At 46.0% G+C, this 15,617-nt stretch overlaps 1 protein-coding gene and 1 long non-coding RNA gene across 3 annotated transcripts in view; one reads left to right on the top strand and one right to left on the bottom strand.

Annotated features, from left to right (window-relative positions):
- LOC119402420 (staphylococcal nuclease domain-containing protein 1) overlaps window positions 1–15,617 on the bottom strand; it is a 143,847-nt gene that overhangs the window by 80,179 nt on the left and 48,051 nt on the right. Inside the window, exons 7-8 of the mRNA XM_037669565.2 lie at window positions 8,924–9,014; window positions 6,087–6,178 (exon numbers count right to left, since the gene is read on the bottom strand). Coding sequence (XP_037525493.1) covers window positions 6,087–6,178; window positions 8,924–9,014 — 183 coding nt within the window. The remainder of the gene's footprint in view (window positions 1–6,086; window positions 6,179–8,923; window positions 9,015–15,617) is intronic.
- On the top strand, window positions 13,769–14,185 carry LOC125759618 (uncharacterized). Of its 2 annotated transcripts, none has more exons than XR_007417250.1 (3): window positions 13,769–13,867; window positions 13,946–13,993; window positions 14,088–14,185. It is a non-coding gene; the product is annotated as an uncharacterized LOC125759618 (long non-coding RNA). The 2 variants fall into 2 exon arrangements; XR_007417251.1 differs by having other exon boundaries at window positions 13,820–13,867; window positions 13,914–13,993.

Below are 15,617 nucleotides of genomic sequence, written 5' to 3'. Positions count from 1 at the left end.
ACGCAGCGGCCAATGGCGGCTCCCGATCCGTACCACGTGATTTAAAGCCAGTCGCGGCGCTCGAAGAAGGCGGCAAAAGCGTGCTTCTCTTTATTATTTCCCGCGCTGCAGCAGCGCGGGAAACTGTTGTTATTTGAAGAGTGAGGCTCGGCTCTTCGCCTCATGCGGTCGACAATGGTGAGCGGCGGCGCATTATCAGCGGCAAGGTGCTCGAAGATGACACACTTTCGGCCTTTTGACAGCCACCTTGTGCTCTTTAGACGCAATTTTAAAGCATTTCCAGTTGAGTCTCGACATTGATTTTTTTTTTCAGAACAGTAGAGGTACTAATCTTAACAAAACAGGCGAAAACAAAAAATCGATAATTTTTTAGAAAACTTGTGTTTTTCGACCCGCATCTCCCCTTAAATGCATGCAGTACGCATGCAACTGCGCTAGGCCACGTGCACTACCGTGCAGTTAACTGTAGACGCCTCTGTGCATTTCCGCTGCTTATTCGTAACCGTAACATCGCCGCACGGCGCTGCGATAGCGGCCCCTTTGAATTTCTGGTCTGCTTCACCCCATTACGCGTCGGCATTGCGGCAAAGCTGACTTTCGGACTCTGCTACTGTCTCAAACAGATCGACTCGCGAAAGCGCTGGTTCGAACCTACGAGATGATAGACGCGGCAGAGGTGGGGGCTTCAAATAATGCCTTTCGGACCTGCAATTTGGGCAGAAAGTCCGAAAAATCGGACGCGCAGTAGCTTCAGCGTCCGAAATTTTGGACGGTCTAATACATTGAAGTCTATGGGGCTGGTGACGGTGCCGCGAGAGCGTCCGAATTTTCGAGCATGTCCGAAAAATCGGGCGTCCGAAAAATCGGCAGTTGACTGTATACTGAAAGACAATTTGCACCCACATTTTTAAAAGTATATGGTCATATCCATGTGACAAACTGCTGAAGTAGAAAAGGCCTTTGTGCATGGTTACACTGTGGAAAACTTCACTCTGCGCAGTGCATGCATTTGTGCAAGCCAGATTGCTGATTTGATAGAGCCGATTTTAACTCAACAGTTACAATGAATAATGGCTATAATGAAATAATTTACTGTCCCGATGCTACTTTGTCATAACGAGGTTTCACTGTACAAGTTTCTTAATTTTACATGTTTTATGACTAGGTCCAAAATCAATCGGTGAATTTTGCACTAGCAGAATTCTGAAAGCAATTCTTGAACAGTTTTGGAGTCGTAATACAAGACAATATTAAAACCAAGATCTGCTACAACCGATATTTCGTCCCACATGGTTGCCTACTAGTAATGTTTTAAGGGGGGAGGAGGCACTTTGACATAAAGCATCTTTTTATTTAAGTAAGGATGATGAAAACTTCGGTGATCATGTATTTACATGTGTATATATCAAATATGAACTCAGTTTTTATGTAGCCCTTACGACTATTTTTTTAATTAATCATTAACTGAAATTTCGTTTGATCACCTTTTTAATAAATTGGCCACTCGGATCCTGCTGAATTAAGTGTCATTGCATTCTACAGTTATCAAAGAGTGCAAAAAGCAAATTTTGTGGTCCTAGCTTTCCTACAACATAGGTTATGAAGCTTCAAAGTTCGCCATTCGACTACCGAGAAAACATTTTTATTATTTTCCCTTTGGTAAAAGTTTACGCTTTTCTATACAGTAAAAGCTCGTTAATTCGGATTTCACGGGACCGGAAAAAATGTCTGAATTAACCGAATGCCGAATTAACGAATGAACAGCAAAAACAACATTAAAATCAAGTTGGAGAAGCATACCTTTATTTGTTGAAGTATTTTGTAATGGTTGTCTGCGTTTTCGTGCAGATTCCGGCTGACATTACAATTTTTCTTAACTCTTCCAAATGGCCAACAGCACGCAAACTGTCGGAAGTGCTCAGGCAAACGTCCTCTAATGTCAAACGAGCCTCCGACACTTCCCGTGAGGTGCGATGAGTTCGCGACATCATTGAATTTCTTGATCGGGCAGGAGACCAGTCGTGGCGACACAATCATCAATCGCGATCTAGTCCTGAAGGGTCATATCTGTGGGAAGGACAGCATTGAAGGTCAGGCAGTCATCGTCGGTGGACTCGGCTGACACCTCGCCGATGCCATCGTCGGCTACTGCCGCATGCTCGGGCCTCACATGTAAACACGGTCACAATGGGGAAAAAAGAGAACTCCGCAAGAAGAGACGGTGCCAACACAACACACGGGAAAATGGTGTCGGAGGCGCAGTGGAGCGAAGAAAGAAGACTCCGACATTCGGTGACGCTGCGATCGCCCCCACTAGTTGATGACGATGGCGATGTCACTCAGTTTTCGGTTTCGCTCCAGTGGTGCCAGCGCTGCCTTACCACACTTTTGTGTAGCGGCAGCCGTCAACATTTGTCCGAATTAAGCGGTGCGGAGCCCAATTCTGACGAATTGCCGAAGGTTTGGTCCCATAGATTAACATGCACTTTGGCCGGGACCAATAGAGCCGTCCGAATTATCCGAATTTCCGAATTAACGGGTGTCGAATTAACGAGCTTTTACTGTAGTAACATATGACACTTTGTTGCACTCACTAAACATCCAGCTTTTCAGTAATACAAAAATGATCAAAACCGAGTATACCAAAGCTGAGAAACACTCGCCAGAAGAGTGAAAGGTGGCCGAAAAATTGAAAATGAAAAAAAAAGCAAAAAACAAAACTCCGTACCTTCTAAGAGCGCTACACTAGTAAAAATGCTTTACTTTGGAAATAAATGCCCTATAAGACACCAGGAGAGTAGTTTATCACATTTTCCAATCGAAACGGCCCCATTGCATGTCCTTTCAAGCAGTTTGTTGATTGCGGAGAAGTCGAAGATCCCGTAGTTAGCCGCGGACGGGTCAGAGCCCTCGCACGCTGTTGCGAGCGTCCGCAGCTTGCGCTCGCTAGCGGAAGTTGCCGATAAGCTGGAGATCTTATCTTCAGTCTGCATCTGCTGTTGCGCACGATCGGCACTAGTCAAGAACGTCGTGTCGATCCTTCTACCACGCTGCCTATCACTGATCTCGTCGAGGCGGCCGCCGACACAGGTGAAGTCGGCATTTCGACCGATGAATCGCGTTCCGCCACCACGCCGTCCTCCGCTGGATGCGCTTCTGATGCACCCGAGCCGTGATCTCCTTTTTTTTTTCGAATTTATGAGCGCTGCGCAACTTTCGATATGGCTTCGCCACGATCAAAGTTCCAAAACGCGGCCAAGAGCGTAGGCCTAATTCACTCCCGGCGGCTGCGGCGCACTTCGTCTAGCTCACTTGGCACAGTGCCAGTAAGCCACCGCAACGTGCAGTCTTTGTTGAGGATGATCAAAAACGCCTGCTCCAATTTCTTGCCAGCTTGCGCGGGTTGGAACTTTACGGACGTAAATCGACGAGAACAACACAGTGATACCACGGCGACATGAACTTGCCGCTTTGCGTGCGCTGCAGCAGACAGCGCGGGAGGCCCGACGAATCGGAAAGCGTTATTTAGTCATGTGTGCTCACTTTGCCAATGGGCTCACGCGGTGGGACCTTTTTTTGGGGCGGATTTTCTACGTGAATTCTGAGTGGACGGAAACAAGGGCGGCGGGATATTCGAGAAAAAGCACGGCTCTTTCGAATGCGACCAAGATGGCTGCCGTAGGGAACATAGAGCGGCAACAGCGCGGCGCTGAATAAGCCCGTCTTTTACGCGTTCATCGCTAAAAATTTACCTCGCTGATGTCACATAAAATGCTGTCACGGCTAAAATACTGATCTAAGACGCATGAAAATTGGCGAGGTTATGCATCAGTAGCGGCAGAATCCAAATAAAACATTTTCAAAAACTCAATTTTTTTTTTCTGATTTTTGGTCTCAAAGACCCGTGTCCCCCCTTAATAACAATAGAGAGTTGTAGTTTGTCTGCAAACTTCTTTGAGTTAGCATTATACTAGATACCATAACCATAAACATAAGATGCTAGATAGCTTAGCAGCGACTTTGTCTGGGCAAGTTGGTGCGACATTTGCAAAATAGAACAGCACGAAGGACCTTGTGATTATGGTATCTTTCATCCTGTCCTTCGTGCTGTTCTATTTTGCAGGTGCTGGATAGGTGGTGCCAGCTGGCGGGGCCGAGATAAACCAAGAAAGCACAGCACTGTTATTGCAGAAACCTTGTGCATTCTACTTCCCTGCTGGTGCAAATTATAGGCAGCGGCCAAATACCAAATGAGTTGCCTTTTAAAATTTTTTTCTCCACAACAGTGGAGTTGCATGTGTCACAAAATATTAATACCATCGTCCAGTAACCAGGTATTTTGTAAACCTCTCTCTGTATACCGGAATATGGGACACGCTACAGTCGAACCCTGCTACAACGAACGCTGCTTCAACGAAAAATTCTTGGTTCCTCGTCAGCAGGCCATAGGAGTCAATACATAAATATGCTCGCCACAACGAACACTTTCTTCTGCCGTTCTGCTTCAACAAAATGTGAGGACGCAATCCCTGGCTCAAAACTTTAATTTGCCGCGCAATAAACACAATCTCGAACATTTTGGTGCATTTTAGAACATAAAAATACGTTTACAAAGTCCATATCACGTGTTGGCAGCACCAAAAACTGCCACTGTTGACTGAGCATGGGGGCTGCCATTGCTTGATAGCGACGGCGATGAGACTGCCCGCTTTCGGAACTGGCTTGAGTTGCTTCTTAGTCGCAGACAATCCGAAGCTGAAGCTCAGTTGTCCACGCCTCAGCCTGGGGTGCAACGGTACCATGGCAGAACAATGCCTTTTCCAATGCCAATGCTTTTTGTGCTTTTCGCGCTTGGTCAGTGCGGCCAGCGGTCAGAGCAACAATTAGTCCACGTTATCAACAGAATCAGCCAGCCGCGAGTGGTGGATGATAAGAATAGCATAGAATAAGGAGTAAGTCATCACTCCGCGATAGCACGCCTGCATCTTGGCGTTGTCGGATACCTTGTTGTCGACAAATAGCTAGTGTTAGCGTATTAGTGACTGTGCAGTTCGTGTTGCGCAACCGTGCCTCTGGTTCGTTCGCGGAAGCCGTTGTTTTAAAGGGGTACTGACACAAATATTTTGGCCTCGCGTTTTTTTGCTGCAATGTGTTGCTGGAGGCCTGTTAGTCATAACACGGCACATCGTTTGCTGCAGCGCGCGACAGATAATTAATTACAGGCTCCTCATTACCGACCAGTGTCAGTTTCGGTTTCAAAAACGACAAGCCTCCGGGTGCAACTATCACCACCTAGCGGCTGCAGCGCTCGGTCACGTCAGCACACAGAAGTGTGACGCACTTTCGCGCTGTTCGCGTCGTCTCCTCGCATTCGCATGCTTGCCGCACGTGCTACGCGATGTCGCCTTCATCGTCCTCGTTATCGTCGTCCTCCTCATCGTCGTCTGTTGGCGACGATTTCCTTGAGATACCAACAGTGCTGCGGCGAGCGCGTCAAAACAGAAATGGCGGCTACGACGTCATCGTAACTTGTTGCACCGGCTACAACAGTTACGTAGGGGAAGTAGGGGGGTCACCTCGGGTCACCTCCGAGGGTGTCAATGCAATAGGTGCGGCCTATAATGCTGGATCGCGCATGCGAACTTCAAAATTCATATAAAATACCTTCCAAGCTTTATTCGCTGTCGATATTTTGCAGATGGTACACGCACGTACACGGAAATCGATCCAGCAGGCTATCTCGGCCGCGAAATTTTGTGTCAGTACCCCTTTAACATGCTTTTCAACATGGCGTCGCTAGCATACATGAGAATCACGTCATGACGCTGCTGGGGAAAGGAAGGAAGCAGCCGACACTTTTTGAATTTTGGAAATAAAAGTTTCCCTGTTCTACTAGCTCAGGTCAGCTATATTTTTTTAAATTTCACTACAACGAAAATTTTGCCGCGCACCATCAATTTCGTTATGTGGGGTTAGACTGTAGAAACCTCCACTAGCCGAAACGTCGGCTCCAGGCAGAAAGATAATAAATCAGAAACAGCACAAGAGTGCACCACGGAATGTGTGGCTGGTTTAAGGGCTCTCACCTCGGTGGCCTTATGCTGGAAAGGAAGATCTTGCGCAGCTCATTGTCGCCAACCTTGACCACCAGTGCATCAGCGTTGATGACCTCTACGACCTTGAAGAAAAAGCAATAGCCACCATCATTCGGCAAGCAGGGTTGGACAACCGCACAAAAGCTCGTTCACGCAATGAAAGTGCAATGCTCAGAAGAAACATTAAGGGCTACCTTCGAAGGGCAATTTTTTTGTTTGTTGAGATATCTTGATAAAATTTTCAGGATAGATTAATAGCAAAGCCATTTGATTAACCACAAAGTTTTATGCACGTATGTTAAATGGTTCCCAAGTGACTGCCATGTGTCAAAGTAGTACACATGGGTCCCTTAGTCAGGGCCTGGAGAGGTTGGAAAATGTGCTAGCACTGTGAAATTCACTATGAAGTTTCCTGGATGGGATGGATGAATGGTTCCAGAGATGTCTCTCGACTAAGCAGCCTCACCAGCCAAAAAAGTCATTTCGAGATACTGGGCTTTGAAAGCTTCGATCCCATATCGTGGTCTGAAATGACCCTGTAGATTAAAGAAAATGTATTTTTATTGACTTCTATCTTTTGCTACCTTTTCTGGCTTTGTTTTTTTGTTTTCATATGAGTCTAGGTTGTGATCGTTGAGGCTGATTTGAGACGCCAAGCTCATTCAACTATTCACGGGCCGCTGGCACACGCTGGAGATACGAGCGCCAACACTGTCGATGCAATCGTCTTTACCAATACAGAGGCTGCTTCACTGAGAAAAGGGCTGTCATAATCATTGTTGGCAGTGCGCTTGACCACGGTAACAAAGTTTATGTAACGATTCAGCACACCAACCCACCGAACGCCTGTACCATGACTACCGGAGTGTCCGATAACACAACGGTCGTAGGCACATGACACTTCTTAGTCGGCGGGCGGAATGCGATATCGTAAACACGGTGTAGAGTTCAGGAAGTGCCGTGAGCGATAACGAAATGCGAAGCGGTAAACACAAAGGCTGGCTGCACGACGGTGACGACGGCAGCAAAGAAAGAAGCAAGCACTAGCACCACTAGCACTAGTCGCAACAGACGTCGCATGGAGCAACCCCCGGAGAAAGCCAACGTGCCATCGCGCGCAACAGCCAATAGCAGCCGCACGTTCCCCCACTCCCTCGAGGGGCGTGCGCTTAGTCCAATCGCAGCTGCGGGTCGAGACGCGGGGAGCTCGAAAACCCCTGCGAGCCTCCCAATCATAAGTGAATCATGCTTCGGACGCGCCACCACCCCTACCGCCGAGGGCGGTAAAGAAATGCACAGGAATTCATGAACAAAACAAAATCAAGATGGCGCCGATCAGTTGAACGGCACTGAAACGGGGCTCGCTCGAAGTTGGGCTTGTTTCAGAGCTTGTTTGGCCGGCGCAGCAGCTGCCGCTGCTCGTTATTACCTGATTTGATGCACTTTTACGATGTTTTAGGCATTCATAATTACAGGAAAGGTAGTTTGTAATACGTACAGCCCAAATATACGGTTTTTCAAAAATTGAGTTTTTCGCGATTTTTCGATTTTCAAAGGGCGTGTCCCCCCTTAATTAAAGGAGTCCTACAGAGAAAACATTGGACAGTTAAAACAGAACAGAGGATCTAAAAAATGTCAGGTTTGCATGGAACATACAGCACAGTCACAGCACAAGCTGTAGGAGTGGGCTCCATAGCCTGTTGTAGACTCTCTTGGAACACCTGTTGCAAGTGCAGTTGCGAAGTACCCCTTATGCCATAAATCATCATTTAGCAAAGCAGCGAAGTACCGATTGTGTGTCTATAAGGCAATGTGTGCACCTTTGTAACTGCACACAAGAAGAATTATGGCTGAGCCCTTTGGAATGGATCGGAAGCCACTCATTCTTCACACAATTCACGTTGTGTGAAGCATGGTGCGATTCTACGCCCCTGCCAGGTGACATTACAGTAGACTCTCGACAATTTAAGATTCTGATAATGCAACCTTTTGGTTACTTCAAACAAGCTTTTTAATCTTTGGTTGGCCTGCTGCGTTTTAAATGTATTTTAAAGCTACTTAATTCAAATTGCTCCATCACCAAAATTCAGTCAATTCACTCTCTTTGCTTGTCCATGCCTGAAGATATCTGTTGCCTTTGACATTTCGAACATTTATGTTTTTATGTTTCATGTCATTAAAAAGAGCCAACCAAACCAATAGCCCGCCTACAAAGAGGCCACACTAGTCACACCATACGCCCCAACAATCGCATGTTGACCGAGGAAGAAAAAAAAAAGAAGAGAGAAAGAGGGAGACGGCCTGGCCTTGGTCGAACGTGTGCCAAACGCTTCTTAGAGCAATGCAAAATCCCTGAACATGCGGTGTCGATGGTGCCATCGTTTCGACAAGTGAAGGCAGCAAGTGATTTACTGCCTTCTTCAAGGCACCAAATGCAGTTGCTGCCTTGAAGAAGGCAAGACGACTAGTCGAAACGTTGGCTCCAGCGACACCCCGTGTTCAGGGATTTTGCATTGCTTCCATCTTCCCCATAAGTTCTGCCTTATTTGAATGCTTCTTAGTCCCTTTCACTGCAATACACTGATGTCATGGAGAAAAGCACGCTCAGACTGGGAAAGCTCCATTTCATTTTGGGTACGTGCGTTTGTGAAGATCTTGAAGGTGATTTTAGGAGCGAGACCACAGAAAACAAGCAGAGAGTGTAACAGTTGGCTGATGAACCAATTGATAGCTTTCTATGCTGTAGTTACTCCGCAGATTGCATCTTACCATTTCCACCTCGGGACCTACGAAAGTAATCAATGAATGAGGCCATTTTGACGACGCACCTTGCCTTCAAACCTCTGCTCCTTGGCATCAATAGGGATGCCCGTGGGAGTGTAGTCCTTCCACAACCGCAACCGCTTCTCCTTGGCCTCCCTGCAAGAGACGCCACCATTGCAGCCTTGAACACTCGATCCTCGCGCATAAACAAACATGGCTGCACAAGCCGCAGCTAAACTTTTGTGATATCTCTTGATGCAAAATTTTCATTCACACAGCCCATACAGTTTCATCCACTTTCCCCCACAAATCTTTACATCTTGTATCTCAACCGGACAAAACCTGGCACCACTTCAGTGCCACCACATCACTGAAATACAGCACGCGCTGCCTCATGGCACTGATCATCCTAAGCAATATACAGTTGAACCCGTTTATAATGAACTCGAAAGTGCCGCGAAAACTAGTCATTATATCAGCAGTTTGTTGTAAATGGACTCTCCCTCAAAAACATCACTTAGCGACCAAGCCATTTTTTTTTCTGCGCATTTTTATTGAAAAGTACTAACAACTTCTCCAGTGAGAAGTTAGGCCTTTTCACGTGATGCCCGCTGCGTGCACGAGTGAATTAAACCGCCTTTGCAGTGAACCGACACCGTTTCACTGAACCGTGGTACCGCCATGTGGAGCCGATCATCCCTAGCTAGTTGTGTGCAGCGCGTCGCCTACTCGGCTCATGCCATCACTGCCAGGCCGCTTGCATTTGTATGCGTAATTGTGTGCTCTTTGTGCCCGCTTCACTTCGGACCGTACACGGGTGCAGCAAGCGGTCTGTTCGCTCAACGTGGCGAAGACAAGCATTTTGCAAGCAACGCGCACTGTACGTCTCCGCGATGCTCCGACGATCCTGCACGACAGGCGCGGCGCGCTTAGGTTGCCGCCTAATAAAACACGCTGTATACGCTCGCTGTAAGTGCATCGACGTTTCTCGGTGCCCATGCCGCTCAACACCAGCGAGCTAGTTTCGTTTATACGAAGCGACGCGCACTTTATCTTGCACGGCGCGGCAGCGGCGAACTTGCGAACAGCAATGGCATCGCGCGCTTGTACTGCTTGTACCGCCGTCACTCCGAACAGTTTACGTCACACGTGCAGCCGGGCCGATAGCTGCAGATGATTGTGATAAGGTTGTTGGCGATAAATCATTATGGCACGTTCATTGCAGGCCGCCACATCGCCTTCGCTTTCTTCTGATGCTTATCCATAAAGGAATCGCCGCAATCGCACGGAAGTCGTAATCATTGATCAGACGGTCTCTGCCATTACTGAAAAGACGAAAGACATTTTGCGGCACATTGTGACGTCGACGTAGTGAACATTTAAGCGCTGAAAAGTTATCGCGGTCATCGCTTGCTATTATTTCCTGCCTTAGTAAACTCATTGAGAAATTATTCGTGAAACGTCTTAATAACTACCTAGCCAAGTTCCATTTATTAACCCTTTGCGGTCCGTTGTCGGGCAGCGCCCGACAACGCAACACGGCCGTAGCGGTCCGCTGTCGGGCCCCGCCCGACAAGGGTGTTCGTGGTTTAAATTTGCTGTTTTCTCACCGCGAGTCGCGCGCATTTTTTGTATACATGAAGGGCCATCTCTTGAGGAATAAGTGAGCTTTGTTTGTTGAGGTTTTACTTTTTTGACACTAGGGTGCAGCACTATGATCAGCACGGGGCCTAGAGCGTACCCACTCGCGCGCGCGGTTCGCTGAGAAGCATGGCCACGTTTTCACCGCGTGCGTTTTACGGCGGTGCTTTTAGCGAAAGCGAGGATGACTTTAGTGAGGAAGAGAATTACGTGCCTCCACCAGACAGTGATGACAGTGATTCGACAGAAGTGAGTGACGAAGACGACGACGGCGGCGGTGGAAACCTGCAGTAATAACCCTGGCCTGCACACAGGGGAATGCTTTGAGCGGTATCATACGTTGCCCAAATATCACTAAAAGAGTTGCCTGCAGAATGCAGGAGCAAAAATAAATATCCTGTGCGTTTCTCTTCCACAGCTTGTGTTTTTATTCGCGGCGCCAGAAACTGGCGAAATAGTTTCGGACCGCTAGAGCCGGAAAGTGGGTAAAGGTTTTGGACCGCAAAGGGTTAAAGAATAACCAATTTGGTTTCCGCCCTGGAAGTTCCACCAATCTTGCTGTGCTGTCTCTAACTGACTACATTAAAAAATGCATCGACTCGGGAAATTTCGTAGGATCTGTGTTCTTGGACTTTACTAAAGCTTTTGACACAATTAACCATCAAGTACTGTTTAAGAAACTTGAGTGTTACGGTATAACTGGTCCTGCGCTAATATTCTTAAAAAACTATTTACTTGACCGACAGTATACGGTACGCGTAGCTGAAACATTCTCGGCAACTAAATGCATTAACCAGGGTGTACCACAGGGCTCAGTCATAGGTCCTTTGCTATTCATTTTATATATTAACGATCTTCCGGATTTTCTGAATTATCCGACGATCATTGCATTTTATACGCCGATGACACCACCATATCTTCATCTGATAAATCCATTACTGTTCTCACTTCATGGCTAAATACTGCATTGAGTAACATCATGAACTGGTGCAGCAATAATTACTTAGTTCTTAATCCTTCAAAAACAAAATATATGGTGTTTAAGACTGCTCAAAGGCCCTTAACAATTATTCCCGACTTAACACTTGGGACTCATTCTATACCCGCTTGCAAAGACGTCACATTTCTTGGCATACATCTTGACCCTAACCTTACATTCCGCTGTCATTTCCACCATCTCAAGCATAAAACTTCGTTTGGCATCCGCGCACTAATCAAAGCTCGCCCTTTCTTTTCTCGTGAGGCTCTTCTAGCGTTGTACTTCGCTTTCATTCATAGTCACATTAACTATGGTATCGTTTCATGGGGGAACATGCACGCTTGTCACTTGTCATCAGTACAACATATCCAAAATCAGTCAATACGCATTATCACTTCTAGTTCCATGCAATCTAATGCTTCTGTGTTACTCCACTCCTTCAATATCTTGCCTGTCATTCGTTTGTTCCAGTACAACATAGTTGTCTTATTTCACAAAATGCTTCCTAACAACCTCATGCATCCACTCGTGTCACGTGATTTATTGCAGAATAAAAACCTGACGAGATTTGCAGCTAATAAGAATTTCTTGTTACCAACAGTTCACACTAATTACGGCAAAAAAACATCTGCATTCACTGCTATTTCACTCTGGAATGATTTACCTACATCTATCAAATCTTGTGTTTCCCTTCCAGTCTTTAAAAATGACCTTAGACATCACTATCTGTACTAAGTGTACCCACGTCATGGCTGTTGTCTAAAAGACTTTTTTTTTTGCTTGTACTTTGAATTTCTTTTGTTGTGCTTTTTTCATGCTTAACTGATCTGTATTGAAATGTGTTATCTATATGTTTTGATTTTTTTCTAATAATTCTGTTCATTTGCTGCTGTTAGTTATTACCTACGATGCTTGTATAATGAACCGAGGGTCCCACTACAGTTCTTTTACTTTGGGACCCTCGCCTGTATATTCGCTAACCTTTTGAAATCAATAAACTGAAACTGAAACTGATTTTATGGCTTCTTGCGTTCCAAGACATAGGTTCATTGTAGGCGGTCGTAGCTGGAGAGAATGGCGCCAGGAAAGGTTGCCATGCTAAAGCTGACTGCAAGGCTTCATGCTGCCTCCTATTTCTTTCTTTTTTTATTCCCCACTGCCAATCTGCCACTGAAGAAACGACTGGAAAGTGAGCGACCTCGCTCGTAGCGTCCAAAAGCAACGCGTGCGGTGCTCGCTGATCTCGAGTATCTTCATCACGAGTAGACTGGACCGGGGCACGCGCGAGCGCACACCTCTGATGCTTTAGAAGGCCTGCTTTAACTTTTTTCGCTTCGTATACGCCATATTTTTACCGCGATCGTGTCTGAAGTGTTCATTGTAAAAGTAGGAGGCTTTGAAAAATGTTCGCTATATGTGGACGCAGTTTCAATGGGTAGCATAAGAAAATCGTAAGTGCGCCGAAATATGGTCGTTATAACCGATAGATCGTTATATCTGGTATCGTTATAAGTGGGTTCGACTGTATGTGCACTACATTGTCTACTATCCCAGACAACGCACTACATCCCAGGGACTTCCCAAAAAAAGTCCAAACGTCCCACATCCCAACAAGGTGGTTTTTAGGATGTCCTTTAGACATGTGCATAGGGATCATTCCTAAAACATCCCTTGTAGGATCTGATTGGGACTTCAAGTTAGCGGTGAAATAAGCTACCGTGTTGAAAATTGGCGATCCTAAACAATCGGAAACAGCAACTCCGCCGGAGAGCAATGGCTGGCGCGCGTGCACAATTGCATATCTACATGCACATGAAAAACAATATATCCGCGTTTTTTGTGAAAGTGTTCGTTTGTTTTTTTTTGTTTCTTTCTAAATGTCGCGCCGTTATGAGGACGAGGGATCGATTGCTGTCTGCGTGAGCAAGTGTTGCACTTGGTAAAGGCGGTACAGTGGTACGGCGCACGTACTCGCGCCACACACGCCGTGCTTTTCGTGAAAGATCAGAGAACGGCGGCAGCACCGCACGAGCGGTGGCGTGGTGGTGTTGTATTTATAAAAACACCGACATATTAACTTTAGAAGAATTGAATGAAATATTGTTATTTTATTGTTTTCTTTCTTAGGTTTAATACGCAATTGTTCTTTAATTGCGCTTACTGCGAGCCAACACCTGCTCAAATAGTGGACGATTTGCTGCGAGCACTACGCAGACATCGCCATCGCCATCATGGCGCCCGGCGTGTTTGGAGTTCGGATAGATCACTCTTCGTTGGCCTCGTTTTTAGGTGTTTGATCCGTGACGTTTCGTCGAAAAATCACAAGCGCGCATGCCGTGTTTGCCTGGTTGCAAGATCTTGCCGATTTCAACGTTTTTCCACCTCTTCGGTAAGTACTTGACATGCCGGGATTACTGCAATCAGCACGTTCTTAGCACTTTCTTCTTTGGCTCCCCACCGCGCGCAGGTTGGCGTACGCTGAACTGGACCCTCGCAGCAAGAATGGCACGTGGGAGTAAGTTTTATTTGTGATGCGATTTGGTTTATCTTCCGCAGAAACTGTTAAGCTCACAATGCTGATATGTTGTTGTTGTCGGCCACGTGTGTAGATTGACACCGCGATCGTGGAACACATGGCTGATCTGCCTCGAATAACTGCAAGCCGGCGCGTGCGTAGTGCCGTGGAGAACGATCAGAAGTCCTGGACAACAAAGAAAAAAACTTCAAAGGTTTGTTGTACATGTTTTCCACGGCCACTGACAAAAACGTAAAAAAAATTGGAATGGTCAAATGCATGTGTCAAGTTTAACCATTTGTAGTGGGCTGTGGACATGAATTAAGCATTGCTGCACACAAGACTGGCTTGCCCTCAGTTTATGCCCAGTACCAAATTTTTTGCTCTCATTATGACACCATTTGTAAGAAAAGCTTCAAAATGTTCAAAAAGTTCAAAAAAGAAAATGTTCAAAACAGCGCATATTCTTGCTATTCTTTTATTCAGTTGCACGTGCGAGTCCTGCTGCTGGCCATCAGTTAGCCGGTTATCAGAAGAAAAGGGCACAGCCCAGTTTTGTACTGGTATATACCGTATCGTTTGTGATTATGATCATGATTTTTGTCTTACTGAAACAACAAACTGAAAAATGTATGTTGGTGTTTCTGCTACATCTCTATGAAGCAGCAGAACCTGTTGTTCAGTCACTTGGTGCATATTAGCAACTGGCACCTTGTCTGGCTTCCCGATACCTCCGCCTTTTTTCAGTGCATGTTGTTTTCATCCTTTACCAGCAGTCAAGTAGTTTCACACAACCGAAATGACCAACTAGCCCACTCTTTTTGTCAAGTAGGTTTTACTTCCAAACAAATGTAGCACATTTGTGATATGCACTGTTGCTCAATGATATTCTTTTTGCATGTGCTAGCTGTGTACACATATTACATGATCTTTTTTCTTTTTTTTCAGCTGCTTCTAGTAGTGGTGCCCCTGGTGTGCACCTTTACCCCAAATGTCTGCCCTTTGCCTACCGGTAATGACATAGAATGTGCTCAGCTTCCTGGACATACGCATGCAGGTTACGAGACGGAAAACGTGCAGCTTAGACTTCATGCTTGTAAATGCGAAAGTCGTAACCGACATAATTAGAGTAAGCTAAAAGGAGAAATTTCTGCTTATGAGCAAGTAATTATGAAGCAGGTTTTACTCCTCTTAAACTAGCAGACATGCAACAACACAGTTGTGCTATGTTTGTTTTGTGCGCCACTTTCATGCATATTTGTGCTTGCAGTGGATATGCATATACATGAAGGATTTGTTTTTTTTTTCCTCAGCTGCCTCTGCGAACCCCGCTCCTGGACAACAGCTGGGAGGCTCTGTGTTTAAACGCCGTGCACCTTGGACGTCATGCTCGTAAATACCAATTCCTTTGTCATTCCTGGCATGAATTTCCTTGGTAAAGCAATAAGTAAATTGTACATTGTGTTTACAAGCACTTCAGTATGAACCAGGCTTAAAGGAGAAGGGACCGAAAACTGGCCAGAACTTGTGATTAGATCCTGTCAGAAATGAAAAGACCGCGCTATATACTACTGACATATTCCAGCATCCTTTTCGCGCTGTGAGTAGGATTTATATCTCTAAA

This window comes from Rhipicephalus sanguineus, chromosome 8, assembly GCF_013339695.2.
Source record: "Rhipicephalus sanguineus isolate Rsan-2018 chromosome 8, BIME_Rsan_1.4, whole genome shotgun sequence".
Lineage (NCBI taxonomy): Eukaryota > Metazoa > Arthropoda > Arachnida > Ixodida > Ixodidae > Rhipicephalus > Rhipicephalus sanguineus.
The sequence above is the reverse complement of the archived record's forward strand: the minus strand, read 5'-3'. Positions and strand labels throughout refer to the sequence as shown.